The sequence below is a fragment of the Mastomys coucha genome, unplaced genomic scaffold (assembly GCF_008632895.1).
Source record: "Mastomys coucha isolate ucsf_1 unplaced genomic scaffold, UCSF_Mcou_1 pScaffold21, whole genome shotgun sequence".
In the NCBI taxonomy this organism is placed as follows: domain Eukaryota; kingdom Metazoa; phylum Chordata; class Mammalia; order Rodentia; family Muridae; genus Mastomys; species Mastomys coucha.
This window is the reverse complement of record NW_022196904.1, coordinates 110,167,351-110,194,764: the sequence shown is the minus strand read 5'-3', so window position 1 is coordinate 110,194,764 and position 27,414 is coordinate 110,167,351. Positions and strand designations below refer to the sequence as shown.

Below are 27,414 nucleotides of genomic sequence, written 5' to 3'. Positions count from 1 at the left end.
AAAAAAGTTCTGGTACTCAGGAGACTGAGGCAGGAGGATTGAAAGTTCAAGCCCAACCTGGGCTCCATAGCCAGACCATATTAGATAAGGAAGAAATACTTTCTGATAATTCCCTACATGCTACCCCCTTTGGAAACTGGGGAGGTTTGAACTCTCACAATGACCGCTGCAGCCCAGAGTTCACAGGACCCCACTTGAGAGGGTGAAACCTAAGGCACAGCAAGGCGTGGTGGCTCCCGCCTGTAATCCCAGCCCTAGAGAGGCTGCTGCACGAGGAGTAAGAATTTGAGGTTGCCTGGACTACACAGTGAGTTGCAAGCCTCTGGGCTACAGAGAGAAATCCTGACCATTCAAGAAGAAAGGGGTGGGAAACCTGAAGAGCTTAGAGAAAGCCACACAGTCATGAAGTGACTTCAAACCTACTGACCTGTACCATTGAGCTGCTAAGCTAGGCCGAGCCTTTAAAATAAGCCAAATTAAAACTGTAGAGAATGCCTCGGCTGTTAAGAGTACTAACTCTTTCAGAGGATCTGAGTTCAATTTTCAGCACCCACGTGGCAGCTTATAGCCATCTGTGATGCCAGTTCCAGTGTGTCAGTGCCCTCTTCTGGCCTCTGCAGGCACTGCACACATGTGGTACATGCAGACACACAGGCAAAACTCCGCAGATACAGAAAATAAAGATGAATAAATCGTTTTTAAAAACATAAGCCAGACCTATTGACATGCTTGTCACATGCCCACTTGTCAAGCCTTCAAGCCTGGTACCTGATTTCAAATCATGTTACAGAACTGTCATTCTTTGGCCTGTGGGGCTTGCCATTTGAGAAGGAAACTCTGTTATGTCACAAACTCAACCTAAAATAATGCCGCCCTAGATGCAGGGTCAGACGCCCTAGAAACACTCACCGAAGGTGGGGTCAAAGCTGGGGCTCCCATTACTGTTCTTCCGAACAGACTCAAAAACAGCCCAGAGAAAACCTTTAGGAAGCGACATGCCAACCATCTTGGAAGCTGTTTGCTGAAGGATTTCAGGAAACTGTAGTTAAATAAAAAAAAAAAAAAAAAAAAAAAAAAAAAAAAAAAGACATGCGAGATGCATTTAAATCAGAGTTTAAACTCTATTACCGCTTAATGCCTGAAAGTGGGTTTTTCCTTCATAAGAGCCTGTTGTATAAATTGAATCCCTCATCCAACTAATGTCTCTAATAAGGAATCCTACTGAAATGATATTTGACTTCCACAGCAATACGATAAATGCTAAATAACAGTCATGCATCACTTTCCACCCATCAGATTGCCAAAAATAAAGCAATAATAATTAATACTGGACCAGGCACAGGAGACTGCTCTTGTGCGCTTTTCCAGGACTTCTGAATGTACACTATCACCAAGCAGTCTGATAACATCTACACTATCACCAAGCAGTCTTATCAGACATGTACACTATCACCAAGCAGTCTGATAACAGCTACAAAATATGTAAGTGTGCACGCATCTATTTTTGGTTTGGTACTCTTTTAACTTTTAGTTTTATATTTATTGTTTTTTTAAAGGCGGCAAACTTGGGGGCTGGAGAAATGGCCCGGTGTTTAAGTGCACTTGCTGCTCTTGCAGAAGACCCAGGTTCTACTCCCAGCATATGTGATGGCTCCCAACTATCTGCAAAAACTCCAGTTCCAGGAGATGCAGCACCCTCTTCTGATCTCCTCAGGCATCAGGCACGCACATGGTGCATATACATACACACAGAGAAAACACTCATACATGTAAAATAAGAATAAATAGGCAGAGGAGGGTTACATATAAATTCTAGGTAAAGGCTGGCAATAGAGGAGCTTTGGTGAATTGATAGTTCACTTTGTTCAGTCTTGAGATATTATGAACCCTGCCTGAAAACCCAGAAAATGCATCAGCTCTCTTACAAGGCCCTGCCTCACTGTTACCTAGCACTATGTCTTCCACCATCACCCCCACACCAAAGAGAAAGCACCTGTGCTGAGTCACCTTCCCTTTCAGAACTAGACTCACTGGGCACACCTGTAGTTCTCATCCTTGAATGGATGGAAAGAATGCCTACAAATTATACAGACAGGCTTGAACTCCATAGATGCTCAGTCAGAGAGTCCAGTGTGGTGACCACTCCAGAGTCTCCTCAGTGCTGCGTATGTATGTATGTATGGTATGTATGTATGTATGTATGTATGTATGTATGTATGTATGTATATATGCACATATACCTATATATACCTCCCTCCCTCCTGTTCCCCCTTCACAGGGTCTCCCTACACAGCTCAAAATGACTTAGAACTTGAGATGCTCCTGCCTCAACTTCTAGAGTTCTGGGATCAAAGCCTGTGCCACCAAGCCAGCTCTTCCTAGCTCATTCTAATGTTCACTAAGGTTCTGCGACACTCATACTCTACATAGTCAATCGCCCTTCAGTCAAGGATGGACCACAGGAGCAATAATGGTCCCATATGTGTGTGGTAATGCTGTTGTTAGGCAGTTATGTAAATGACAGCCAAGGGCCAGCAAGAAGACTCCACAAGGAAAGGCATCTGCTGCCAAGGCTAATTCCACATGGTGGAAGATGAACTGGTTCCCCTATTCTCCAACCTCTACATACACACACACACTCACATGCATACATGTATATGTATGTGCACATACACACACAAAAGGAAAAAAGAAGGAAGGAAGGCAGGGAGGGGGAAGAGAGGAAGAGAGGGAGGTAGGAAGGAAAGAAGGAAGGAAAGAAGGAAGGAAGGAAGGAAGGAAGGAAGGAAGGAAGGAAGGAAGGAAGGAAGATGGTTTTTGAAAGGATATACAGAAACTAGGCAGTGGTGGCGCACACCTTTAATCCCAGCACTTGGGAGGCAGAGGCAGGTGGATTTCTGAGTTGGAGGCTAGTCTGGTCTGGTCTATAGAGTGAGTTCCAGGACAGCCAGGTCCTGCTTGATTACTTCTTGGTCAGTGGGCCACATAACAACTGTGAGCCCAAGAGATGATGGCACCTGATGCTTTCAGTATGTGTGATATGTTCTACATTGGTTAGTACACTTCTAATCTACAGTGTTTGCTCAAAGAGGAAATCACCTAAGGACACACTTCTATGCTTCCCCATCCCTTGTGGCTGTATTAATAGTTAATATTTTTACTTTTTAAACATTTAGGGGATGCACATGCCATGGCACATGTGCGGAGGTCAGCAGTCAGCTGTGGAGAGTCAGTTCTTGCCTTCTACCATGAGGTCTCTGGGCTCAAACTCAGGTCTCTGTGTGTGTGTGTGTGTGTGTGTGTGTGTGTGTGTGTGTGGTTTTTTTCAAGACAGGGTTTCTCTGTATAGCCCAGGCTGTCCTGGAACTCTCAAACTCAGGGCTTTAGGCTTGGTAGCAAGCATCTTTAGCCACTGAGCCATCCCCCTGGACCCTTGCATGATGGTGATGATGGTGGTGGTGATGTTTTGATTTTTTATGCAAAGTGCATAGCAAAGTGCCTGGGACTTTCCATTTTCTAGTTTTAAGAGGGGTATATATGCACACATGTGTGGGACTTTCTGAAAAGAAACTGGGAATCCGGGAGTGGAGCCTGTCTCTAATGAGGGAGCTGCTTTTCATCCAAGAGCCTCTGGGACATTCAGGATCTGTTTAACCAGAAGTATGTATATCTTGTTTTATTTTTAAAAGCATAGAGAATAATCCAACAAAGCAGCCACATGCCCACACTGCCTGCAGCTTCAGAAATAAAACATCACAGACACAACTGACAGCCTCATTCCTCCCCCGCCCACCTCGCTCTTTCCTAGATGTAACAATGACCCTGATTTTAGCATTAGCCATTCTTGTGTACACTTCTGAACCACTCCTGTTTTGCACATGCTCAAAATTAATTTAGCTAATATTTATTCATGTACTGAGTATCCTACCGTCATAATCATTCACGGTGCAGGGATTTTTATAATTTCATGATGTTTCAGAGGTCTTGCCATGTTGATAGAAGGCTTTTACAACCTTACAAGTGATTTTTTTAAGATTTATTTATTATTATACATAAGTACACTCACTGTAGCTGACTTCAGATGCACTAGAAGAGGGCATCAGATCTCATTACGGGTAGTTGTGAGCCACCATGTGGTTGCTGGGATTTGAAATTGGGGCCTTCAGAAGAGCAGTCGGTGCTCTTACCCGCTGAGCCATCTTGCCAGCCCGTGATTTTTTTTTAAATACCAGATCTGCATATAATACTTGCATATCTAGTACTTATGATTATATGTTTAGGCAGCAAATTTTTTCTATGACTTGACGAACATGCTCTGAGTATGTGGCATCAGGTGGCAGGCGCTTGCTCACACCTGACCAAGCACACACACTGTGCACCTTGTGTGTGCAAGCATGGATTGAGAGCCTAGTGTTTGATTTATCCTGGAGCTGACTGTTGTCCTCCACCTCCAGGGAATTGAGCTTGCCTTTGCTGGCGGGGTGCCGCTGTCCAGCCAACATCCTCAGAAGAATGTGTTTCCTTCTTTTCTAAAGTGTGAGCCTTACCTTGTGTGGAGAGCCATCTTAGGATGTAGACAGAGAGAAAAAAAAAAAACCCGCACTGTTCGATGCCAGCAAGACTGAGTGCTTCAGCTGTCCCTGGGGTGATTAACCTTGACTGTCTCCTTGACTAGGTTAAGAATCGTCTAGATGAGTGAAGCTCACCTTTGTGTGTCTATGAGGTTTCCAGATGTGATTAGATCATGAGGGCTTGGGCTAATCAATAGCTCACTCCCTTGATGGGTTCATGCTATGACAGTTTTATTGGGTTGTGGTGAAAAGGGAGGAGGCGGGGTCTAGTTAGAGGGAGTAAGTGCCTGGAGGGCAGAACCTTGAAGGTCATATCCTGCCATGGTCTCTTCCTGTATTTCTTTTACCCTGCTTTCTGTATGCCAGGCATGAAGAGCAGCCTCCCTCACACACTCCCGCCTCTGTGAGATTCTGCCCAAGCACAATGACCAACTGACCAACACTCTAAAACTGAGACCAAATAACCTCTTCCTTTTATGATGTTCTTCCATGTATGCTGTTCACAGGTGCCGGGGCACTCAGCAGAGGAGGATGGACAGGTTCATGCTTGTTTCCCATACTGCTTGACTCTGACTCTGTACATTGTATCTAAAGTCCACATGGTCAAGAGCTATTGTTTTATAATATGTATTTGTTCCTGTGAAATGTTTCCTTTGGGTATATGATCTAGGATGGGCATGTGTGCCCACACTCACAGATAGCAGACTGCCAGATGACTAACAGTGGCTGCACTGGCCACATCTGCATAGGGAAGGTCTAGGGTTCATCTAGCTGCAAATTCAGTCACTTTCCTAGAGCCTTGGATAATTTGAGATGAAGCCAGAGAGCATCTGAGGTATCTGAGGTTTGGTAGAAGTTTTGAGAACCACAGGCTCCATCAGCAAACAGACAAGTTGTAAGCAACCACACATTCTCTCTCCCTTTCAGACTCCTCCCACCTTCTAAATTAAGGCACAGCGAATACCTTTGTGGCAACAGTGTGCAGTTCATCTCCTGAGAAAAGCACTAAGAAAGGAGCCAAGTCCTTGGTTGTCTCTGCTGTCCAGTTCTGAGGAGATCTAGGAAGACATACAAGAAGCAAAATGAAAAAGCAGCCATGGTGGGTATCTGATACTGGTGCATCCCACCATCTCTCACACCTAGAAAGTCTGTCAGTCAATTCTTCTCACTTCTCCAACCAAAAATAAACAAACAAACAGACAAACCAGAAACAAGAGCATTTGGTGCAGACTGGCCAATCAGAGCCATCCCTGGGACTTTTGCTGGACATACCACGAAGCTATTTGCTCTGGGATCTCTCCCACAAAAGAAGATAGCAGAGTTCAATCTTGTCATCACACAGAGAAAATGAGGTGCACACCAAGGCCCACTGAGCTGAGGGTGGGAGGAACACACCCACAATGACTCCTGAGACCAGGGATCCAGCCGAATCTGAAGCCTACCCATGGAGTTCTCCGCCCATTCTGTTCCTGAACTCAAAGAATCCCTACTTTGTTAGTGTGAATTGAGCTCCCTAGTTTCTGCACATAACACAGTGCTTCTTCCTTCCATTCCTTAACAAAAGACAAAATCACCGTAACTGTCCTGTCTTACACAAACAAATACAAATAGAAATCTCTTGGACTTGGCACTGACCCAGAATACACTTAGATAGTTCATAAATGTCTACAATGGCCCAACTTGCGACCCATCCCATGGGAGAGAGCCAACTCCTGACATATTGATGCTCTGCTACACTTGCAGACAGGAGCCTGGCATAACTGTTTTCTAAGAGGCTTCATCCAACAGCTGATGAAAACAGATGCAGAGGCCCACAGCCAAACATCAGGCAGAGCTTGGGCAATCTTGTGGAAGAGTGGGGAATAGAATTAAGGTAGCCAGAGGAGTCAAGAACACCACAAGAAGACCTACAAAATCAACTAACTTGGGCCCGTGGAGCCTCCCAGAGACTGAGCCACCAACGAAAGAGCATGCAGGGGTTGGACCTAGGCCTCCTACACAACTGGTTCTCCACCCATTCTGTTCCTGAACTCATAGAATCCCTGCTTTGTTAGTGTGAACTGAAGCAGATGTGCAGCTTGGTCTTCATGTGAGTCCCCTAACAATTGGATTTAGAGCTGTCTCTGACTATGTTGCCTGCCATGTGCCTAGTCCTGCTGTGGCTTGATGTGACAGTGCAGGATGGCACCCAAGGGGTGCTTCCCCTTCTCTGAGGAAAAGAGGGGGTAGTGGGAGAGGGGTTCGTGAGGGTGGGACTGGGAAGAGAAGGGGCACTGCAATTGGGATGAAAAGTGAAAGTGAGAGAAGAAAGAAAGATAGGGAGAAGAGAAAGAAAGAGAGAGAGAGAGAGAAAGAGAGAGAGAGAAAGGAAGGATGGAAGGAAGGAAGGAAGGAAGGAGCCGGGTGGTGGTAGTGCACGCCTTTAATCCCAGCACTTGGGAGGCAGAGGCAGGTGGATTTCTGAGTTTGAGGCCAGCCTGGTCTACAGAGTGAGTTCCAGGACAGTCAGGGGTATACAGAGAAACCCTGTCTTGAAAAACCAAAAAAAAAAGAAAGACAAGAAAGGAAGGAAGAAAAAGAGAGAGAGAAAAAGAAGAAAGGAAGGAAGGAAGGAAGGAAGGAAGGAAGGAAGGAAGGAAAAGAAAGAAAGATGGAAAGAAATGAAGACAGGAAGGAAGGAAAAAGAAAGAGAAAAACACAGAAACCTCAAACCTACAACCAAAAAAATGTTTATCTTTGATACTTTGATGATATCTCTAAAAGAGAGCAATCAAACTGGCACTGATAGTCCCCTTAAGCTGGTCAAAGAGTTCCTATTTCTCTCTCTCTCTCTCTCTCTCTCTCTCTCTCTCTCTCTCTCTCTCTCTCTCTCTCTCTCTCTCTCTCTCTCTCTCTCTCTCTGTGTGTGTGTGTGTGTGTGTGTGTGTGTGTGTGTGAGTATATGGGTGTGTGTATGGGTGTGGGTGTGGGTGTGTGTGTGGGTGTGTGTGTGTGTGTGTGTGTGAGAGAGAGAGAGAGAGAGAGAGAGAGAGAGAGAGAGATGGGGTTTTACTATATAGCCTAGCCTAGACTTGAACTCTTGATCTCTCAGCTCCAAAGGTTGAACTGGCTCCCAACCCTCACTAGATTGTGAGTCCAGTGAAGACGGGAACCATGCCCATCTTACGAGCCGCTATCATCTTCATTCCTCTTAGAAGGAAGCGCTGCACACTCGCCACACATGTCAGGTGCTGTCACAGGATCTTCATTTACCTAGCCATGACTGTCCCCATTCCACAGATGCAAATATTAAAACTGCAGAGAGATAAAGCAACGTTCCCAGACCAGACAACCAGGAAACTATAGGAACAAACAACTACAAGAAGAGTCCTTCACACTCTAGGAAATAGCAGAGTGCCTGTGACAAATGACGACTGTCACTACATTTGTTCTCAGCACTTAATTGAGTCAGGAGATTATGAGCTCAAGGCCAGCCTGGGCTACATAGTGAGTTAGTTCCAGCCGGTGTAGGCTGTAGAGCAAAATCCTGTCTCCAAAAAACAACTAAAGGCAAATGACAAAAGGTGCTGGAGAGATGGGTCGCTGTTAGGAACACTCCCTGTTCTTGAGGAGGACTAGAGTTTGGGTCCCAGCACCCATATCAGACAGTTCACAGTCACCTGTAAACTACAGTTCCAAGGGATCTGTAGGCACCTGCACTCATGTACACACATACACACACACACACACACACACACACACACACACACACAACTAAGAATAAATATTTGTTTAAAGTTTTCATCTCAGCACTAACTGATAGCAAGGTACTACTAAAATGTCTGATCCACAACAGGAAACTCTACATAGGAAATGACAATTCCCATTGGAATCAGAGAGCTGACATCCACCTGGATCCAGGCTGCTGCCGCTGCTTCATATCAATATCAATATCTTCTTAAAGACATTTTATTTGTTCGTTTTTGAGACAGAGTTTCTCTGTGTAGCCCTGGCTGTGTCAGAACTCACTCTGTAGACCAGGCTGGCCTTGAACTCAGAAATCCGCCTGCCTCTGCCTCCTAAATGCTGGGGTTAAAGGTATGTGTCACCACTGTCCAGCCTCAATATCTTTTTTAAAAAATGTATTACATTAATTTATTTATTGGGGTGGGACATGTACCACAGCAGACATGTGGAGGTCAGAGGACAATTTGAAGGAGCCAGTTCTCTCCTTCCATGAAATTATCCAGGAAATCAAATGCAGATCTTCAGCCTTAGCAACAAGTACTTTTACTCCATGAGCAGTATGTAAACTACAATGATAATGGAGAGAGAGAGAGAGATTCTCACTCACTGACGGTAAGAGGGTAAGGTAGGGCATCCTCTGTGAAAGACGTTTTGACGGTTTCTTACAAAACCATATATGACCCAGCAACTGCACACTTCTACATTTACAAGGGGTTTGAAATCTTATGTCCATAAAATATCTGCATACAAATGTTTATAGCAGCTTTAATTTTAATGGCCAAAATTTGGAAGGCATGGCTATGCCCTCCGGATAGTGAAGGGATAAATCATCCCAGACACCTCCAGACAGTGTGGTATTATTCAGGGCTAATGAAGTGAACCATCAAGCCATGAGAAGACAGGGAGAAAATTTAAATGAATATTATTAGGTGAAAGAAGCCTATTTGAAAAGGCTAAATATGGCATGTTCCCACTACATAACCATCAGAGAAGACAAAACTATCAGTGCTGACCAGAGACACGGGAACGGAGGGCTGACTAGGCAGACAGAGGCCAGTAAGAGTAGAAAAATAATAAATATGCTTATTTTTTATTTTATTCTTTTATATTATGGGGGCCACATGCCATGGCACATGTGCGGAGGTCATAAAATAGCTTATAGTAATCCATTATCTCTGTCCACCATGTGGGCTCCAGAGACCGAATTCAGGTCATCTGACTTGGCTACAAATGCCTTTCTCCGCTTAGCGAACCTCAGTGTGTGTGTGTGTGTGTGTGTGTGTGTGTTTTACTTTTTGAGACAGGATTTCTCTGTGTAGCCATGGCTGTCCTGGAACTCACTCCTTAGACCAGGCTGGCTTCAGTCTCAGAGATCCACCTGCCTCTGCCTCCCAAGTGCTGAGATTAAAGGCTTAATATGATACTATGATACTATGATATTATATTAAATATGATATTTTAACGGGGAATATGGTATCATACATTTTCGCAAACCTAATGGAGGTGTACCAAGGGTGAGCCCTCATGTAAACTCTGAACCTTGGGTGCTAATGTCAACAGTGATGTCAATTTGATTAAAATAAACCAACAGCTCATGGATTGGAATAAATACACGGTTGTGATAGGGAATGATGTGATAGAGGAACTATGCGTGAGAAGTTGATGGGCAGAGACACACAGGAGTCTCTACCTTCCTCTCAATGTTTCTGTGAACCAAAAACTACTCTTGCCAGGTATGGTGATACATGCCTATAATCCTGGCACTCAGGAGGTAGACACAGGAGCATCACAATTCAAGACTAGCCTAGACTACATAACTCAAGGCCAGCTAGAACTACATAGAAAAAGCCTGTCTCAAAATAACAAGAGCTGGGGTTACAGCCTAATGGTCAACCACCTGTCTAACATGAACAAGGCACTGGGTTCTATCCCCAGCATTCAGAAAGAAACCTTCAAAGCAATGTAATACTGACATCTTACAGCTAAAGTATCATATCTTTATAAGTGTGTGTGTGTGTGTGTGTGAGAGAGAGTGCCTGTGCATACATGTGCACGTGTGTGTGGAGGCCAGAGGACAACCTGGGGTGTTAGTCCTCAGAAGCTAGCCATCTCTTGTCTTTTTGAGACAAGGTCTTTCAATGACCTGCATCTCAGGTAGTGAGCGAAATGGGGTGGCCAGCAAGCCCCCACTTCCCCAGTACTGGGACTATGGCACATGTCAGCACATGACATTTGTACACGTTTTCTAGAGATTGGACCCAGGTTCCATGCTTATGCAGCAAGCACTCTCCCAGTGAGCCATCTCTCTGGCCCCACTTTGAAAAGTACCATCTTTTCAAAACTCTCCCCACCCCACAAATACCAAGATAATGACACATGAGCCTGCTGCCAGCTCCAAGTGTTCCCACTCGGCAGGGAGTCTGAAGCCAAAAAGAGAAAGATCACAGTTTCAGAGTCAGTGGAGATCCCTCTCCCAAGCCCGGTGGTCTTTATAGAGAGGAGGAAGCAGCGGAACCAGGCCGTTCTCACCTAGCCTGCCACACCCCACAGCCCAGCAGACCCCTCTTACCCCCACTGCTCCAGGAGCCTGACCCTCACTGCAGCCTTCTGCTCAGAGCTGAGAGCTGTACAGCTTCTGAGTCCATGCAGAGCAGTGGCCCAGGCTCTGGGGGAGATCCCTCTCTCAATGAAGGTGGCTGGTAAGTGGCACAGGAGGTTTCCCACAATGTCCACAGTGTACTCATCAGCAATGACACCATCCTGAAATCAACAAGTATGGCTGAGAGGAGACCCAGCTGGGATCAAGCTTGCGGCCTGTTGAGAACCTTCCCCACTTCCAAACCTCACAAAGCTTTCTAGATCAGAATGGCCTACCTTGTTACAGACCACCATAGATGATACTGAGTCCAATTCTCCCACCCAGGGAAGCTGGTCTTTGGTGCTTGGGGACTCCCAGCTTACCACATGTTTGGAACATGGTAAAATGGAGAATATTGGGATTGTTACTGTTCTTGGGATATCATGGCGTTTGATAACCAAGAACAGGGCACAAATTCAGTGGTAGAGCACTCTCCCAGAATGCACAAGGCCATGGGCTCCATCATCAGCAACATAAAATAACTGTAGCATGACATATGAAGCATGGCTTGAGCCTCCAGAGCTCTTTCTCAAAATGCCAAGGATGGCATGCACAGTATGTTTGCTGTGAGTCAGGCACTGTGCTAAGTGTTACAGGCCTTAGTCCATTCCATCATCACAGGAATTGCAAATACCAGTCATTTGTGCTGTGTAACAATAAAGAAACTTCTAGGGTCCCAAGTCTTCTGTCTGGGATCCTGAAATTCAGCCATGCATCACCCACTGTATGCCCACAAGAGCTGCAGGATGATAGACTTCTGCATCCTTACACGTGAGGATGCTGGAACAGAGGGGAAGAAGGATTTGCTAGAGCTACAGAACCAGTTGCTGGCAAGGCTTGAAAAGAACTCAGTGTTCCAGCATTCTCTCTCTGAGATCAAAGTCTACAGAACCAATGGCCAAGATTACTCCAAACAAAAATTTCATTGCCAGCTCTAAGACTCACAAGCCAGACTTGCAACCATTACTGCAGGCTCAAACCCCATCAAATTCCCCTCCACAGCTCCCTGTGACTCACACATGTGTGTGTGTCATACACACACATACATCCAGATTCCCTCCACAGCTCCCTGAGTCTGTCACAATCACACAGAAGGGACAGAGCACCAGGGAAAGTGTCTCCCAGGAAGTTCTCTTACCAAACACTGTTGCACCTTCCTGACGACCAAACTCCTTTTGTCAGAATCTAAAACCAAGGTGTCCAAGTGCCTCTTACCCAGGCTGATCAGAAAACGCACACAGTGAGAGGGGAGAACTGAAGCCAGGAATCGAGACCTACAGAGAGACCAGAGGATGGCACAAGGCAGTATCTGCTCTGGCCCCTGAGACCAGAGGCAGCATCAGCACCAGACACCAGTGCAGGGATGTACTATAAGCGTGGGCTCTCCCAGCAATGTACCTTGTGTCTGAAAGCAAGTCTCCTACCCATGTCCTAATTTAGAGTCTATGTGGAACACTGCCTATTCAGAGTATCCCAGATCCTCAGGTCCTGAGGTGTTTACTGCATTCTCCACCCTGCCTCTGGTTCCTTAGCCCAGGGGGAAAGAGCCACAAACCCTGAGGCCACCCATCATCTGGTGGCTGAGTCAGAAAGGGACTCGATGTTCACTTACGGGAGGGCGGCCAAGAGGAATGGGGGCATGGAGGACCTTGAAACTTCCCAGTATTTCCATGCCAAGCAATTGACCTGCAAGATAAGCAGCAACAGTAATCAAAGCAAATGCACAGGCGATGCTTTGTAAATGTCCATTTCTGTAACAGAGAGCCTCATGGTGTAGGTACCACTCCTCTGAACACTAATAGCTGGGGAAACTGAGACAATAAGAGGAATACATACATTTAGGTGTGAGAGCAGTCTTATTTATGAGTACAGAAGAGAGATGTGTTCTATGTTCCTTGACTGGAAGGCAAACACCTGACTTATGAACAGAGGATTGTGTGACTGGTTTGATTTGTCATGATGTCTATTCATTTATGTGTGTGAGCAGGTGTGTGTGCCACAGAATGCATTTAGATTCCAGAAGACAATTTCAGAAGTCGCTTCTCCCCTTCCACCATGTGTATACCAGAATTTTGAACTCAGGTTTCTGGGCCTGACAGCAAGCACCTTTTCCAGCTAAGCTATCTTTCTGGCCCGTATGCTACTATTTTGACTTAATAATATAGATTTATATAGTAGCGTGATGCTTGTACACAGAGAGAGAGGAAGTTGGTGTGAGCTCATGTGGTTTTATGTTTACATGGATCACAGGGGACACAGAGGTCTTTGTGCTCACAGAGAAGAACTAAGGGATGAGCTGGGTGGTAGGGGTTCTCATGTTTAATCCCAGCATTCAGGAAACAGAGGCATGTGGATCTCTGAGTTCAAGGCCAGACTGGTCTACAGAGTGAGTTCCAGGACATCCAACGTTACACAGTGAATCTCTTTCTCTCTCTCCCTCTCCCTCGCCCTGTCCCTCTCCCTCTCCTGCTCCCTTTCCCTTTCCCTCTCCTTCTCTCTCAAGTAATAATAACAATAATAATAATAATAATAATAATAATAATAAACAAAAAACAGAACTAAGGGAACCTGGAATGAGACCTTTTATCCACCCAAAAAGATGATCACCACCTTGAAGCGAATTTACTTTCTATGTCTGGTCCTAGCCAGTTCGATATTATAGCTGTATAATTGCTATAAATATCTTTAGACACCAACCCTGGCATCAGGAGAGTGCTAGAAGCAGAGAAATGCTCCATGGTACCTGATCTGGAGAGAGCAGGGAGAAGTTGTTCTCAAAATACTGGAAGAGGGTCAGGAAGAGGCGGGCACTCATGGCATCGATGTGTGAGCATGGTATGCCCTTCACCAGCTGCCCGGCACTGGGAAACAAAATGAGGACCGCTAAGGAGAGGTAAAGGAGAGGAGAAGATGGAAGGGGCCAAAGAACACATGCACCACCCCCATGGGCTGAGTACTAAGTAACACTAAATCAGGTTGGGACTTTATAATGTCCTTAAGGGCTCTCAATTTCAGTGTTTGATCCTTGGGAGATTCTAGAAACAGGAAATAGGGCAGAAATAGAGGAAGTAGGTCACTGGGGGCAGGTCTTTGGGAATGTGGCTACTCCTGGTTTCCTTCTGTTTCCTGGCCTACCGTGATGTGGTTTCACTCTGCCCTCCCTGCCATGATGGACTGAGGACTGAGGTCTTTGAAACTGTGAGACAAGACAAAAATTTTCCTTCTTCAAGGGCTCCACAGTTAAGAGCACTGGCTCTCTTCGAGAGAACCCGGGTTTGGGTCCCAGCACGCTCACAGTGGCTAACTAACAACCATCTGTACCTCCAATCCCAGGGGGTCTGATGTCCTCTTCTGGCCTCCACAGGTACTGCATGTATGTGTTTCACAACCACACATGCAGTCAAAACACCCATAATCATAAATACATACATACATATATACATACATACATACATACATACATACATACATACATACATACATACCTGGGGGCTAGAGAGATGGCTCAGCAGTTCAGAGCACTGGCTGCTTTTCCAGAGGTCCTGGGTTCAATTCCCAGCACTTACATGGTGGCTCAGGACCATCTATAAAGGGATCTGATGCCCTCTTCTAACATGCAGGTGTACATGCAGCAGAGCACTCATGTACATTAAATAAATAAAAATTCAAAAAAGTTATCCAGTTTTATTTGTTATGAATGTTTGAATTTTTTCACTGCATGTATGTGTGCATGCACATGTATGTTTATGTATATATATATGGCAAACATGTGGAGGTCAGAGGACACCTTGCAGGAGTTGATTCTCTTCTTCTACCACGTGTGCCTTGAACTCAAATCATCAGACTTAGCAGCAAGTGCCTTAACCCACTGAGCCATGTCACTAGCCCTCACTCAGTTTTTGGAATTTTCCCAAAGCTCAGCTGGCCCTGCTGTGAAATTAGGCTTCTCTGCAGAAGGCTTCAAAGAGCTGTCAGGCCAGGCTGTCAAAGTGTCCTACCTCAGGAGCTCCTCCGGCCTTTCAGTGGTCTTTTCCAGAAGCTCATACAGGAACAGGGCCTGAGAAAAGAGAGATGGGCAGCAATGGTGGAGCCCAGCACACTGAGGCCCTATGGGAAAAGCACACTATGGCCTCATCTTATAGACAGAGAAACTGAGGCTGAACCCAGAATGTTACTAACCCAAGGCCCTCCAACCACTAAGTGGCTGAGCCAGAATTTGAAATCACGTCAGGAGCAATCTCAGAGCACAGCCTGCTACACTCCAGATGATTCTCCCCGCTCTAAAGCAGCGCTTCTCAACCTGTGGGTCTCAAGACTTCAGAGGCAAGATAACCCTGTCACAGGGGTTACCTTAGTCCATCTGCATATCAGATATCTACATTACAATTCATAACAGTGGCCAAATTACAGTTATGAAGTAGCAACGAGATAATCTTATGGTGGGAGGGGGGATGTCACCACATGAGGAACTATAGTAACAGGTAGTCGCCTTAGGAAGGTTGAGAACCACTGCTCTAAAGGCTAGTGAGGAAGAGAAGCCTAGAATGGCAGAGTTGAAGCCTCACTCCCTTAGCTTCACAAAGCTGCTGCCCTGTGAGGGCCCCTGTGTGTCCCTCTTTGTGTGACCACCTGCTAGTCCTGAACCCACACAGCAGCAATGATGGAACCAGCACAGCCCAGAAAGCAACATCAATAAAGGAGCTCATGCCCACAGCACACACTCCCCACAAACCCTCCCAGATGAGCACTCCAGAATGCCACATTATAGGCAAGGGAGTCATTTGTTTTAAGGAATGAAATTTTACAGAATACCTAACTTGCAGAAGCAATCAAGTGCGACATTTGTCTATTTTATAGACTCTAAAACTTTGAACGTAATTCCCCAAACGCAGTAAATTACGAGCCAGAGTTAGACAAAGGCTTCTGGGATGTGACAGCTGAGGGCCTCAACGTCTCATAAAGGCCTGGGCAAAAAAATCTGGGGTGGAAGAAAGCTCCCAATGCTCTATGTACAGCCCCTGAAGTTCTAGGGACAGCAGACCTGCAAACCCTTCCCCCACAGGCTTCCCAATCTCAGGAAATGAAAACCCAATCAGCCCAGCTGCTAGGACAAAAATACCTTAATGTTGTCTACCGAAGGGTAAGTTTTTCAAAATAAAGTAAGTATTCAAGCTGCTGGACTTGCAGTGGTTTGTCACACAGCAACAGAGTTCTGTAACACCATCCAGCCTCATAAAAGACCCCCACAGAGATGCCTGGCTGTTTTGTTACTTCCTGGTTCCTAAGTGGTACTGAGAACATGGTAAGTCTATACTCAGTGAACATTTCCAGAGCCTAGAGAGATGGCTCAATAGGTAAAGTGCTTTCCACACAGGCATGAGGCCCTGAATTTGTATCTCCCAAAGTTATGTAAAAGCCGAGTACAGTACAGTAGCACACATATGTAATCCCAGTTCTTCTATGGGGAGACAGAAGGAAGAGACAGGGAAACCCCTGGAAACTCCTGGCTAGCTGAAAGTATGCCTCAGTAAACAACAAGAGATCTTGTCTCAAGCAAGATGAAACACACACACACACACACACATATACACATTTCAAGAGTAATGGCTGGCCTGAGTTAAGGACTGAGGACCAAGCATAAAGACATAAATTTGGTTTCCATAACCTACAAAAAGAAGCAAGGTGTGTGGTTACTGGCGATATAAAGATGGGAGATCCCTGGGACAATCCAACCTAGTCAGCAAGTTCTAGGTGAAAACTAAAAGACTTTCTCAAAAAGCAACATAAAGGGTGACCGGGAAAGGCACCTGAGGTTGACCTCTGGCCCGTGTGTACAGATATGTACCTTGTATGAGAGCACATGTGCTCATGCGCGCGCACGCGCGCATGCACACACACACACACACACACACACACACACACACACGCAAAATTATTTCAGAAGTGAATGAAAGTGGCTGGCTCAGCAGAAGGTCCCATGGGCGAGGATCAGTCTCAGCAGCACCGTCGTTTCCAAACAGCCTAGATGCTGGAAATACCTAACCATAAGTGGAGTGGTAGGTAACATTTACAGCACGCCCTTCTCAGGCTGTATCCTATATCATGACTGTTGCCTGTAATCATCCTCATTTTGCTCATAAGGCAATGGAGGCCATGTAAGGAGATGTCACTTCTCCACAAATCGCAGCCAGAATTCATCCTCACGCCTTGTCTAGCTTCTTAACCACACACTACTCTATTTCCTGGGCTTATTAACAGGGAAATAAAGTGTCTTTATCAAACTGGCCCTAAACAGATATAAACAAATAATGAGAAGTGCTTGCCCAGAATTGACGATGTAACTCAGTAGAAACTCGGGCACCTGCCATGTGGGAGGCCTGGGTTCCATTCTTAGTACCACAGTAGGAAACACAGGATTGATCTGCCAGCACTTCAGTCCTACCTGGCTCCTTCGAAGCTCTTTTTCCTTCAGGACTGTAGCATTGAATCGAGATTCTTTCCATAAATCATAGAGAGACACCTCCTTAAAGAGAGCTCTTGGTACCTCCACGATGCCTGAAGCAGCATCTTCTGCTTCCATCAGCTGCCAAAATTGAGAGGAGAGAAAGTGACAGCCCTATAAAGGGGAGACTGAGTTCTGATTGTATTTGGACACTTTCCTGGACCATGAAACATATTTGCTCTGTTTAGCTACCTCCATTTTACAGGTAATCAAACTGAGGCCTCAAAGTAATACGTTGAAAACTGATCAATGCGACTCAAGCCCAAGCCTGTGTAGTTCTAAAACTCACTGTTAGTGATGGGATATAAATTGCCCCCACAATGCTCATGTTTTGGAAAACAGCACCCCCAGATGGTAGCACTATTATGGCAAAGTTGTGGAAACTTTAAGAAGTAGGGCATACCTGGAGGAAGTAGGTCAGTCAGTGGGGACAGATATTTGGAGATACACTACCCCTGACCACTTCCTGTCTTGTTCTCTGCTTCCTGATCAGCCAGGAAGTAAACAGCTCTTCTAAGCCACACTTCCACGGCCATGACATTCTTTCCAAGCACATGGGGCCAAGCAACTGTGAACTGACACCCTGAGCCCATGAGCCCAGATCAATCCTTCCTCCCTTAACGTCTTTATGTCAGGTATTGGGTTAAAATGACCAAAAAAAGAACAAGTAATTAATATACCCATAATTTATTTAAACCATATCCACTATTGTTCTTCACAAAGCCTTGGTGTTTTCAAACAAGCACCTTGGGTTTGGTTTCTTAGCAGATTTTATAATTGGACACAGTAAGTGCATGGTGAGCAAAATGCCCAGAAGACCAACATAGACCAAAGCACTCTGGGAACTTCAGGATTCTATCAAATTCCTGAAATGTTCTAAGACTCAACTGTGATGGAGGGTGCCTGTCTGTAAGACAGGAGAATAGATAGCCCAAGGTCAGCCAGAGCTCCACAGTGAGATCATACCTTAAAATAATAATTACAGGATACCTCTCAGGCCTAGATCCAAGGCTTTGAGTTGGCCCACCCTAACATCTACCTCATCAATGAACTGCTAGAGCACATGAAGGGGCCTACATATCCAAAGCTACAGGATCTCCAGACACAGGGCAACAACAGGATATTCAAGAGAAGTTCCAGTGAGTTGCATTATTGATAGTGTAGCAAACGCTAGAGACTTCCTACCAAGTCCTTGCAATGAACATTTGCAAGCAAATAAGTGTAGGCAGAAGAGTATACCGTGGGACACACTGTGATACTCTGTAGCTACCACAATGAGATTTTTTTCTCTGCTGTGGAGAAAGAGGTTGCAAGAGTGGAAGGCAGGAATGAGGGAAGGAGAAGATGAATGGGACTGGGGTGCATGATGAGAAATTCACAAAGAACTAATAAAAAGTTTTAATAATAATAATAATAATAATAATAATAATAATATGAAATTCAGCTAAGAAGCTTGGTTTGAGAAAAGTCTTCCATCTAGGACTGACTAGGAAAGCAATGGTGTCTGAGAAAAATGTAACATGGTAAAAGGAACTATGTCTGGAAGAGAAGGTGGCACTCCTGGGGGCCACATGTTCTGGATTCCAAACACTCCACACAACAACCACCAAGATAACGCCAGACAAAACAATTAGCCCATGGTCATAATTTATTCCCAGACTCTGAAACCCATGTGGCTAAGGACTGAACATCTACCTCTCACCTTGCCAAGGACACCTTGCTGCTGGACAGGTAACAAATCAGACATATCCTGGTAAAGAGGACTTCTCAGCATCTGCCAGAGATCCTTGTGGTCCATGCTGTAGAAGGTTTGTGTGCCCACCCCTGCCAGCAGCACACCCATCTGGCTGATGTTGTAGAAGGACAGCACCTAACAGAGAAACAGTCATGAGGATGCTCTCTCAGACATTTACTAGGCCGACTTGATGCAGGTACCAGGATGAGTGACAGCCAAGAGACCCAATGGGGAGCAAGGAAGATGCTGCACTCGTAGACCTTTTGGGTTTGGTAGTTGACACTAGGGAAGAGATGAACCTCTTTGTCCAAGACAGGGAGGGACTGCAACAATCTCCCTCTGCTCCCTGGAATTATTAGCATAGAAAATGTTACCATGGACCCCCAGAATCCCAGTTAAGGTTCAGAAAATCCATGCTTCAAAGCCTCAAAATTAAGTCACCATAAATCTAGAGGAACAAAGTAACACTGGCCTTGGCCTCCAATACAAAAGTGAACAAGGCCAAGGGGACTATGGTTCTCTAGGTCAGGGCTACTATTGCTATGATGAAACACCATGACCAGAAAGCAAGCTGGGGAGGAAAAAGGTTATTTGGCTTAGGAAGAAAGTCAGGATAGGAACTCAACAGGGCAGGAACCTGGAGGCAGGAGCTCATGCAGAGGCCATGGAGAGGTACTGCTTACTGGCTTGTTCCTCATGGCTTGCTCAGCCTTCTTTCTTATAGAACCCAGGACACCAGCCCTGGGGCCTCTCCCATCCATCACTAATTAAGAAAATGCCCTACAGGCTTGCCTATAGCCATATCTTACACAGGCATTTTCTCAATGAGGCTCCTTCCTCTCTGATGACTATGGCTTGTGTCAAGTTGACATAAAACTAAAACTAGCCAGTGTAACAGCCATGATACATGGTGGAGATGGCATTCATCAGCCAACTCTGCAGCAGATGCCTTAGGCTCTGCCCTCTATCCTTCCCTTCCACTGTGATGTTGACAATTTGGTCCCTTACATTCTCTGCATCCTATGTGAATAACCTCAGAAGTGAAGATTGTTAACACCACGTGCTCATTAGGTTGATCAGAAGACTGAATGATTAAACCACTTAGAACAGTTCCTGGCATACAATAATCACTTCATGAATGCTCATTATTAGTGTCATACTGGAACTGGCTCCAATCCAACTGTCAAGAGCCAGTTGACATACTAGGAGGTAGCTAAGAGTATGAACAGAAGGAGTGGGACACCTAAGCACTTAGGAACCAAGGCTCCTGCCCTTCAAATAGGACTTTCTTACAACACAGCTCCCTCTCCATAGCCCAAAGCTGAGACAAATGCCATCACCCATCACCAGTGACACCAGTGTTATGGGTGATCCTGCCTGCCAACCTGTATCAAGAGACATCCAAGAGAATAATAAGGCGTGCTCTGGGCACACCTTTTAGAACATGTTCAGAGACATTTTTAGCTTCCTGACTGCCTCAAGATGAACAGCCTATTCTTCCGCAGTCTTTCTGCTATGATACTTTGTGTGAACTCATACTCAAAACAGAGCCAGCTGACCACAGAGCAAAATTTCTGACTCCATAGAACAAAGTAAATCTTTCCTCCTTGAGCCTGGTTCTCTCTGGTAGCTGTCACAGTCAGCTGTGAAAATCCAACCAACCTGCAGGTTAGGAGGTGTGGCTAGGAGCCATAAAAGCAAAGAAGAAAAGCCTGGGGGTGTGTCTAGCAAGCATCTATGGCTCAGTAGCAGGTCTCTTGAAGAGCTCACAGCTCATCTCCTCTTCTCTGTGCTCAGTCACCTCCCTGGGGACTGATCAGGTAATCTGCACCAGTCCTGAGGCGAGGAGCTATTCTTAGTCATTTCACAAACAGGGGGACTGAAGCAAAGAGAAATTAAGCAATTGCCTCGTGTCACACAAGTAGATATCAGAGTAGAGATTTAAATTCCAGTTGTGTCCTCAACACATCCTCTATAGAGTTGCTTCTACTGTATGTGTACATAGCTGTTGTAGACAGAATGTTTGTGTCCTCCTCAACACTCACAGGCTGAATCTTAACCCCTGTATGATGTTATTAGGTTGTAATGAGGTCATAAGATATCTTGGCTAGTTTTATGCGGACTTGACACAAGCTAGGCTCATCTGGCTAGATGATTGAGGCTAGAAAACACCTCAGCTGGCCTCTATTCAAGTCTGTCTGGTGTTTTCTTGATTGATGGTGGATGTGGGAGGACCCAAGCCCTTATAAGAAGATGGTCCTGAGTTATGTAAGAAAGCAGGATGAGCAAGCTATGGGGAGCAAGCCAGTGAGAAGCATTCTTCAATAGATTCTATTTCAGTTCCTGTCTCCAGGTTCCTGTCCTGGCTTCCCATAACGTTACCCATAAGCCAGATAAACCCTTCCCTCCCAAGTTGCTTCTGGTGATGTGCTTTACCACAGGAATAGAAACCCTAAGTCATGAGATAATTAGAGTTAGACAGGGCCTTGAACTGACAGAAGTAATGCCTTTACCAGAAGAGAAACAAGAGCAGGGAAATGACTCTCAGTAGGCACAGGGCTTTCTGCACAAGCATGAGGACCCTAAGTTTGGCTCCCAGAAACCCATATAAAAAGAATCTGGGGTGGGAGGCCAAGACAGGTGTATCCTTCAGGCTTGCTATCTGGCCAGTCTAGCTAAAATGGCAAGCTCTGAGTTCAATGAGAGATTCTGTCTCAATAAAACAAAGTAGAGACGTGCTTGAAGAAGACATCTCACCCTCCCTCTGGCCACCACACATGTCTGCACAAACAAGCACATGTGTACACACCAAGAGACAGAGAGACAGAGACAGAAAAGCAGAGGAAGCTTGCTGTCATGGAGTTCCCATAAGTACATAGAAAGATGGCTGTGGTCCACAGCCAAAACAACAGGCTTCAAAGTGAAGCTACACAAAACTGTGAGGGGGGAATCTCTGTTATTTAAACCACTAACTCCACGTTATTTTGTTATACAGCAACCCAGTTAACCTTTACACCTCAGGCACTCCAGAAAAGTTGAAAGTTCCAACTGACCTTTTCCTGAGCCAAATATTTGGCAGACAAGATGACGATCTGGCTTCTGCCCCAACCTGTAACCTGGTTGAGGGTAGAGATGGCACTGCGCACTGCATCAGAAGAGAGGGATTCCAGCTGAGTGCTGGTCAGACCTACAACCGCATCTGACAGAGAGCCTAGAGTCTCATTGAGGGTCTGGTTCTCTGTAGCAATGTCCAGGAGATTGGCCTTGAGCTGGAAGGATAAGGAATTGACATGAGCCTTGAAAGAAAACAAGGCAGTGGCTCCCTCTAACCACCTCCTGGGTGTAAGGACTCCATACTGCCCTCCCTAGACATGGGCCCAGGGATTGCAAAGCAAGGTATTCTTAGTCATGGCCAGACAGTGACAGACCCCCTGAGAATGCGTCCTCCCGGCCTGGCTTTCATGTGCTGAAAATTCACTTTGGGCTTCATTTAAATATTAATGTGTTGTTCAATCAACCTTCAAGCATGGCAGAAAGAATTTTATTCCCTTGTGACTCTGCCGCATTTTGTAGTGTCTATTTTCCTGTTGTGATCTTGAACTCTATATCCATATATTTGGTTGCTTTCCTTTTATGAACTATCCAGGGGACTTTTCATGGTAATATGTAATCTGCATAAAAAATAATTCTCAGCAGTACAAGACAGATAAAGTGAAAAATCCAAACTCTTGAAAGGAACTATGGAAATGATCAAATGAGTGCAGGACTCAGTCATAGAACACTTTCCAAAGGAAGGAAGAAAGGAGGGAAGGAGGGAGGGAGGGAAGGAGGAAAGAAGGAAAGAAGGGAGGAAGGAAGGGAAGAAGGGAGGAAGGAAGGAAGGAAGGGAAGGAGGATGGAAGGAAAGAATAAAGGAAGGAAGGAAGGAAGAGAGGGAGGGAGGAAGGTGGGTAGGAGAGAGGAAGGGAAGGAGGAAAGAAGGAAGGGAGGAAGGAAGGAAGGAAAGAAGGGAGGAAGGAAGGAAGGGAAGGAGGAAGGAAGGAAGGGGAGGAGGAAGGAAGGAAGGAAGGAAAGGAGGAAGGAAGGAAGGAAAGAAGGGAAGGAGGAAGGAAGAAAGGAATAAAGCAAGAAAAAAGGAAGGAAGGGAGGGAAGGAGGGAGGAGGGTAGGAGAGAGGAAGGGAAGGAGGAAAGAAGGAAGGGAGGAAGGAAGGAAGGAAGGAAGGAAAGAAGGGAGGAAGGAAGGGAAGGAGGAAGAAAAGATGGAAGGAAGGAAGGGAAGGAGGAAGGAAAGATGGAAGGAAGGAAGGAAGAAAGGGAAGGAGGAAGGAAAGATGGAAGGAAGGAAGGAAGAAAGGAAGGAAGGAAGGAAGGAAGGAAGGGAAGGAGGAAGGAAAGAAGGAAGGAAGGAGGGAGGGTATGAGAGAGGAAGGGAAGGAGGAAAGGAGGAAGGAAGGAAGGAAGGCAAGAAGGGAGGAAGGAAAGAAGGGAAGGAAGGAAGGGAAGGAGGAAGGAAGGAAGGAAGGAAGGAAGGAAGGAAGGAAGGAAGGAAGGAAGGGAGGGAGGGAGGGAGGGAGGAAGGAAAGAAGGCTGTGTATATCTTTCCAGTTGGTTCTATGCCTTTAGAAATATACAGTATGAAGTTCTTACAGATTTATAATGCTCTATACTTCCACTTAAATCACATCTTGTATATGTCTGCATGTTTCTAAGACTGTCTTAACAATTATTTTTGTAGTAATATGCTTCCCTAATTACAGTCAAGAATTCCCATCTGATTCTGGTAAGGAAGGTAATAAACCCACCAACTGTGTCATAGCCTCTGTACAAAAAATAAAAACAAAAAAACTGAGAGGCCAATGAGATGGCTCAGCAGGTGGAGTTACTTGGCCACCGAGCCTCATGACCTCAGCCAGATCATAGAGCCCACAAGGCAGATAAAAAGAACTGACTCTCAAGTGTTGCTATCTGGCCTCCATAGGTGTCATGTGCACATATATACACACATGAGCACGCACACATACACACACACACACACACACACACACACACACATACACACGCACAAATGCAATAAAGAATTAAGTTACAATAAATAATAAATAAATGTTTAAAATGACGATCGTGACCTATATTAACACATAAATTTGTATAAACATTCATTTCAGGCACACATGCGTAACTTTCACATATGCAATCTCAAAGTTGCCACTGGGGTGCAGCAAAGCTAAGTGGAAGAAATGGTTTCAGGTTCTCTTCAGCAGGCTCCCTTCCCCCGTGTTGTTCCCCATGACATGGAAGGAAGTGAGGACTCGCAGCACATGATGACTGAAATACACAATCCCAGGTCGTGACCAGATCTGAGGGATCCGAGCTGGTAGCACAGAACCCAGTGAAGGGCATTGTAAGGACTGAAGCCACTGAGCCCTCAAGTCTGAGAACTGCAGAGCTCTGCGTTCCTAACCAGTTTCCCAGTAACCAGAAGGTGTCCCCTCTGTTTTCCTTGAACACAAAATTAGGCCTTGACAAATAGATGACCATGGTGGGAGAAGCCAAATAGAGCAAGGTATTTGGGATTCTGTGTAAAAACACTGCTGTGGACCTACTGATGGCTTTACCAAGATTTTCTTTTACTAACATTCTAATATTATGGTTCTAATTTTTTAATTAAGAAAATTATCTGAAACGTGAATGAGGAAAAAAATAGAAATAAGAAGGCTAGGTACAGTAACACGTGCTTGAAATCCCAGCACTCAGGTGGCTGAGGCAGGATTGCAAACTGGAGGCCAGCCAGGGATGCATAACTAGACTTTACCCAAAAACTAAAATAAACTGAGACAGAAGCGATGGAGGCAACCATCTGTATTTGCTAATGTGACCAGAAACAAGTCTAGGAGCTCAATAAATAACAGACATTCATCCAGGGCTCCTCCATCCTGCCTGTGCTGGGATCCATCCATTCATTCATGGAGAACTGGGTCACTCATGTGCCATGGCGCATAAGCACAGTCAGGGGGCCACTTCCAGGAGACAGTTCTCTCCTGCCACCAAGTGAGTGCTGGGGGTCAGATTTGGGTTGTCAGCTTGGCCCCTGTCCTGGTGACTGTTGTTTTGTTCCTCCAATTCAATTTATGAAAAAATTCTACCATTGAGCTACATCTCATATATATGTATGTATATATATATTTATATATTCATATATACATTATTTGTACAAATACACATGTGTGTGTTTGTACACATATGTGTGTGTGTGTGTGTGTGTGTGTGTGTGTGTGTGTGTATGAGAGAGGGGGGGTCTTATTCAGGCTGACCCTGAATTTGTGACCCTCCTGTTTTATCAGTGCCTGGGATAGAGTCTGGTAGAGCCTTTACTCTTGTAGAGCCCCTTGTACTATGATTGGATCATCTGTCCTTCAGCCACTTGTCCTCACCCCAGACCCCTGAGTGGATCTGCACTTAGCATCCATCCCTAGGTTGTGCTCAATACAGATGCTAAGATTCTCTTATGACCCATCTCTACCACTCATTTCAATTGGCCAAGGCTGTTCTGATTGTTTCAAGACATCTGATTGTTTTCTCTACGCTGTTTGTTTTGTTTTGTTTTTTTGTTTTTTTGTTTTTGTTTTGTTTTGTCTTTTGTAATTCCTCCCCATGCTCTTCACCTCCAGGATTGAAGATGACATCCATCAGGGTTGAAGTGCTTAATTTAATAACATGTTCTCAAAATCCAGGCAAAGTGGTGGTGGAACTGAGGCCAAGGATCCAGTGACCCGAGTCTCATCTGTACCTTCTGGATGTCAGCCTGGAAACCCCAGAGGCGGCTGCACTTGAGCATCTGGTGGAGAAGGACTTGGGCTAGGGTGGCATCCAGCAGCTCCAGACCATCATAGAAACAAACCAACAGCCCCAACCTGTGTGGAAAGATGAGGAAGGTTGGTGGGGTTGCTCAGAGCTAGCACCCACCTGCTTCATCCTGCACCACCTACCTGGATCATCAGTTCTCAACCAACAAAATCATTTTCATTAGAAAGTAATTAATAATAAGGGTTGAGTGTGGAATGTCACCCCCTACCCTGCCTGGGCTCATGTATTTGAATACCTGATTCCCCAGGGGCTGGCAACCATGGCTGTAGGAGGAGGCTCCCTAGGAGCAGACATTTGAGGGATATACCTTGGTCTTGCTTCTGGTCTTGTTTTCAGTTTCCTGGTCAATCAAGCTATAAGGACCTATAGCCTCACGCCCCCACTGCCATACTTTCCTCTGAAACTGTGCGTCAAGTACATCAGAGTAAAACTCTCCTTGAAGTTGCTTCTGTTATGTGTTTTATCACAAGAAAAATAATGTAGCCCTATTTCACAGACAGGTAGACTGAGACCCAGAGAAGTCAGAGGACTTACCCAAAAGCAAATGATAGAGCTGCAAATTAAATCTAAACCCATCCAATTAAGCCACCTCATCTCCTAGGAGGGGAAATGCAGGAGATGATGGATACTAAAATCCTCTCTCATTTCCATGTGGAAATATAGGCTTGTCTACCCTGAATGATAGCTCTGTTCCCAGGATTCCTTGACACCTACCCACCAAAATGGTCCTAAGACTTCAGAAGAAAAAAAAAATATATGGCAGAATAATGCGGGAGCAGAGGAACTCAAACTCTGTCAAGCTAAAAGCAATATATCTGGTGGTTGAGAGCATAGACTCAGGCCAATAGGAGTTTGAAGGCCAATTCTGTGAGATATTTGCCTCTGAATTACTCAGGATAAGCCTGTCTCAGCTGTTAGGAACTAGGTTCACTTTATTCTTCATGGTGCATCATGGGAAATATGATGGTGAAGGACTGACGGTGACTGAGAATAAAGTAAGGACAGGCAGACACAAGGATGAGTCTTAGTGGATACTAAGCACTCACTCTCTAGTGAATATTCTCAGAGATCATATGAAGACTACCTAGCTCAATGTGTCCAGACCAGCTGGTTGACGGCAAGCAGCTTGGTTCAATCCTCTCAGACATGGACACGGCATATCATTAAGCTATAGAAAAAGTAGGATGGTAGTTACTAAGGACTCAGGGGAGGAATGTTAACAGATATAAAATTTCAGTTAGGTTAAGAAGGTTAAGTTCTGGAGACCATGGTGACTATAGTTAACAACAGAACTCAGAGTAGACTACGAATTCCCCAGGCATACAAACACACACCCACACCCACACACACCCCCACACCCCCACACCCCCACACACA

General features: G+C 45.3%; 1 protein-coding gene across 1 annotated transcript in view; it reads right to left on the bottom strand.

The window, feature by feature from the left end:
• Nucleotides 1–27,414, bottom strand: part of Otoa (otoancorin) — an 82,895-nt gene that overhangs the window by 17,066 nt on the left and 38,415 nt on the right. Inside the window, exons 12-22 of the mRNA XM_031384603.1 lie at nt 25,961–26,084; nt 22,226–22,441; nt 19,140–19,307; nt 17,378–17,518; nt 14,934–14,992; nt 13,679–13,796; nt 12,548–12,621; nt 12,074–12,209; nt 10,867–11,057; nt 5,536–5,629; nt 910–1,039 (exon numbers count right to left, since the gene is read on the bottom strand). Of these exons, the coding sequence (XP_031240463.1) occupies nt 910–1,039; nt 5,536–5,629; nt 10,867–11,057; nt 12,074–12,209; nt 12,548–12,621; nt 13,679–13,796; nt 14,934–14,992; nt 17,378–17,518; nt 19,140–19,307; nt 22,226–22,441; nt 25,961–26,084 (1,451 nt within the window). The remainder of the gene's footprint in view (nt 1–909; nt 1,040–5,535; nt 5,630–10,866; nt 11,058–12,073; nt 12,210–12,547; nt 12,622–13,678; nt 13,797–14,933; nt 14,993–17,377; nt 17,519–19,139; nt 19,308–22,225; nt 22,442–25,960; nt 26,085–27,414) is intronic.